A 3,875-nucleotide genomic window follows, 5' to 3' on the forward strand; every position below is an offset into this window, starting at 1 on the left:
CGCGCGGCGGCGGCGGGATGGCCGGAGCGCGGACGGCGGGGCTGGCGCGCGCCGTGCTGGAGCGGGCGCGGCGGCGGCGGCGGCAGGAGCCGGAGGAGGAGCGGGAAGCGGGCAGCGGCCTCCCGCCGCCGCAGCGGGGGGACCCGGAGCGCCTCGGCGCGGCCTTCGCGTCCCTCGCGAGCCTCGTGGGCCGAGCGGCGGCGGAGTGCGAGGTGCGGGGGGCGCGGAGAGGAGCCGGGTGCCGGGAGGGCTGGGCCGGGAGCCGCAGCGGTTACTCCCGCAGCCACGCCGACACCCTCCGCTGAGGCGGGGGGGGGGTTCCCGGACCCACGAGTGCATGGGCAAAGCTTACCAAGGGCAGATAAAAATCCCCAGCAGAACGCCTCCGAGCGCTGACGATTGAGCGCTACATCTGGGGTGAGTCGCGCAGTGACTGAGGGGCCGAAGTGTCCCCTCATGCCTTACCGGGCCGCTCGCTGGGCACCGGGCCGCCGCTCCACAGAAACCACAGCAGCAGCAGCAGTCACACCGATCCGTCCGTGACCTCGGGGAATAAGGCGCAACGGAGCTGGAGACGAGGCCTGCTGTTGGCCTCACGTGCGGTCCGCACGCTCAGCCCGGAGGAAAACGCAAGCACGACAAAAATCGTTACTTTGAAACATTTTTGTTTCCTATGATGAAAAAGTAACCCTGCGCTGAGCCCTGTGGTGACAGCAGATGGCAGCAGAGCTGCATGCAAACGCTCACAGCAGGAAGATGCAGGTACCTTTACTGCAGGGCCAGAGGACTGCTGTGCTGCTGCAATTCCCCAAACTGCTCTGCTGCAGGTTACCGGCCCTGAAGGCACTTAAGGCACTTCACCAGCTCTTTTTTCAGTACTAACGTGTCCTCTGCTTTTACAGCGCTGTTTGTGCACATACCCTGCAACATCTCTTACCTCGCATATACATCCTATTAAGGACCCATAAACTATGGCTTCTTCCACCAGCCTTCCTTGAAGTTAGATGTTTCCAGAGCATTTGGATTTGTTCTGGACAAAAAAGCAATTGATATTGCTGCAGCCTTTTAAAGAAACTTGTCATTTAGTGAACACAACTCTCACCTGAGAGTGGAATCTGACCGCAGTCCATCTGTCTCGTAAGCAGAGTGCCCAAGCAATGAGCATTTCTAGGCTAAGCAATTCTTAACCCCTCTGTTTGCTAGCACAAAGGCAAGGAAATGGGAGCGTTGTGTGGCCTTTAAATAGAGAGAGTGATCTAATTGTATAATAACTAACTCAAGTCCTTGCCCTCAGAGTATTCGAAATTGTGGATCCCAGTCAGACAGCTGCTTGAAATAAAGTGCTGCTCTACACAGAGAAAAATTTAAAGCAGACTTCTGTTCTCAGTATTTTCCTGCGTGGCTTATGGCAATACCAATTCCAGATCTGGCTCTTTTCATGAGTTCAGTTCTGAGGTGACAGAGTCCCAACATAGGGACAAGGGAGACAAGCGCCTGAAAACAGAGCTGACAGTTTTGCACCAGAAGGCAGGTGTCCTTTGGACATCTGGGTACTATTTTCATCCTCACATGAGATTAAGCCAGCTGATTAATACAGAACATCAGTAAATGTGCAGTTCCAGTTTTAATTGTAAATCTGGAGTTGTTGTCAGCACGGCTGTGATGCTTCTCCATATAATATTCTCTGTTCCAATTGCTGTCCAGAAGTACTATAGATTGGTGCCCGCCTGGAGATGCAAAGAGCATGAAGTCAAACACATCTGCAGATATCACAGCAGGCAAGCAGGGGAAAAAGAGTTCGAGCCCTCTAAAGAAGAGGTAAGCGGGAATTTATTTTAATTAAAGATTATTCCTTCCCTTACCATGGGACAACTTAGTCCATCCAACATCTGTGACACTCGCTTACATGAATTTATGTGGTTTGACATCATGGGCACATGAAAACGTGGACTGATCGGAGTCTTTGGCTGGGCAGGGCGGGAGGGCAGAGTAAATTCTCGTGGCAGCAATCAGCATCATTTCAGTCATTTTGTGGAGGGAAATGTTTAACAGATTTAGAGCATCTCCCCTCTCAGGGGCTAAATTTGCATTCTGTGAGGATATCATTAGAAAGCAGCATCTTTTTCTTTCCAGAAAAATGCATCCACAGTAGAATCCAGTCGAGCTAGAACTTGCCATCAGCGCGTAAGTTTACAGAATACTTTGTTTTTAAACTGAGATATAGCATTTCCTTAGCATTTTGCATCAAGCAGGTTAAAATTGACAGTCAGGTGTGGAGATCTTGTGATGGCACAGATTAATCAGCAATGTGTTCATAATCCCAATGCATGTATAGATGGGCAATAGCATGGACAGAGACGCGCGCAATTAATTATAAACCACATTCTGGCACATAACTAGTTAAGTCTGCTTAATGGTTTGGACTGATACAAAATGTCAAAACATTGTGAATAATCTTAGGCTGTTGTGATTTGCATCAGCAGCAATAATCCATCCATCCTCCACTCACACCTCATTTGTGCTCCCGACACATTTCCAACGCTGAGAAAAGGCAAGCAACACATGCATGCAGCAGTTGCTTAGCCAGCTATGCTTGGCCCTGATGCAGTCTTTCTGGAGACTCCTGTTCGCCCAGGAGAAGAAAACCTTATTTTTCAAAGCCAAACACCTCACCAAATCAATTTTGGGAACTTCTAAGCCACAAAAGATGAGAAACACGGAATCTGTACCACAGTACAAATTGATGAGAGTATCCTGGTGTATAGATGACTCCCATGTTTATGTTCAAAATTGTTTAGGTTGTCAAGCTTTCAGTTTTCTGAGGAAGAAGTTACAGCATGTTGATTATTTCCATTGATTAAATCGATAGATTAAATACTTTGAATATGACATTCGCTAATTTTTGTATGAACAGAAACATTTTGCAGTTTGGTCTGTATATTGCCTGTGTACTTTGAAAAAAAAAGTTAATGTTTATATAGCAGATTAAATATTTTCACCCAAATTCAAAATTTATATTTTTATGGGAAGTTCAAGATAACTAAATAGTAATGACGTTTGTTTATCCTCCCCTCCCCACCCCTACAGACCAGGAAAGCTTCCAAAGACATCTACATTGAAGTTTCTCCTGGCACCTATTCTATCACCGCAACCTCAGAGGACATGGTGAAACAAACCCACGTGGTGGACATCAGCGCAGGACAAAGTATTGATTTAACTTTTGTTCTATGATGTTCGCTGGTGATCATGGGAATAAAATACTAGGGTTTTTTTAAAGCATGTAATGAACTACACATTACTTGTTCATGTTAGCACTTTAGTAGTATCTTCTTTGGGACTATATTTTTATGGCCTGTACATCTGTTTTCTACTTAATGCAATTATATACAGCATACTTTGTACACTGATTTGATAAGTATTTGTACATTGTTTGCCTTAATTCCAATTATGTGACTGTGTAATTCCGGGCTCCTCCATTTTAAACAATTAAAGATACAATCAGTGGAATAAATACAGGCTTTAGTCTTTGTGATGACAGTTTATATTACCCTCAGACAGAAAGTCCACGTCACATTCACGGCCACAAAGAGCAAGATCCCTGTGGTGTGAGTAGAGATGTACATACCAGCTTCTGGGGGCTGGCACTGATTTTAGAGCTGCTGCACATCTGGCTCAAACTGCATCCCCCCCCAGCAGAATATTTATTATTCTGATAAAGAAATAAAATGCCAATGAAATTGGCTATCTAGGACCCCACCTCAGGAAGGTGCTTGGATATGTGTCAGATGCTTTCACAGGCAGAAACTACTGACAGACTTCAAATCCTGTCTCTTTGCAGGCTCTTCCCTAGACTAAATATCACTTAGCTGCCTTTT

General features: G+C 46.6%; 1 protein-coding gene across 1 annotated transcript; it reads left to right on the forward strand.

Moving 5' to 3' along the window:
• The first annotated feature begins 17 nt into the window (after positions 1-17).
• On the forward strand, positions 18-3,515 carry AKIP1 (A-kinase interacting protein 1). Its single transcript, XM_035327648.1, has 4 exons — positions 18-212; positions 1,705-1,818; positions 2,134-2,184; positions 3,088-3,515. Exons 1-4 carry the CDS (start codon positions 18-20, stop codon positions 3,229-3,231), a joined length of 504 nt encoding a protein of 167 aa, XP_035183539.1. The 3' UTR covers positions 3,232-3,515.
• The last annotated feature ends 360 nt before the right edge of the window (positions 3,516-3,875 follow it).

The sequence above is a fragment of the Oxyura jamaicensis genome, chromosome 5, assembly GCF_011077185.1.
Source record: "Oxyura jamaicensis isolate SHBP4307 breed ruddy duck chromosome 5, BPBGC_Ojam_1.0, whole genome shotgun sequence".
Lineage (NCBI taxonomy): Eukaryota > Metazoa > Chordata > Aves > Anseriformes > Anatidae > Oxyura > Oxyura jamaicensis.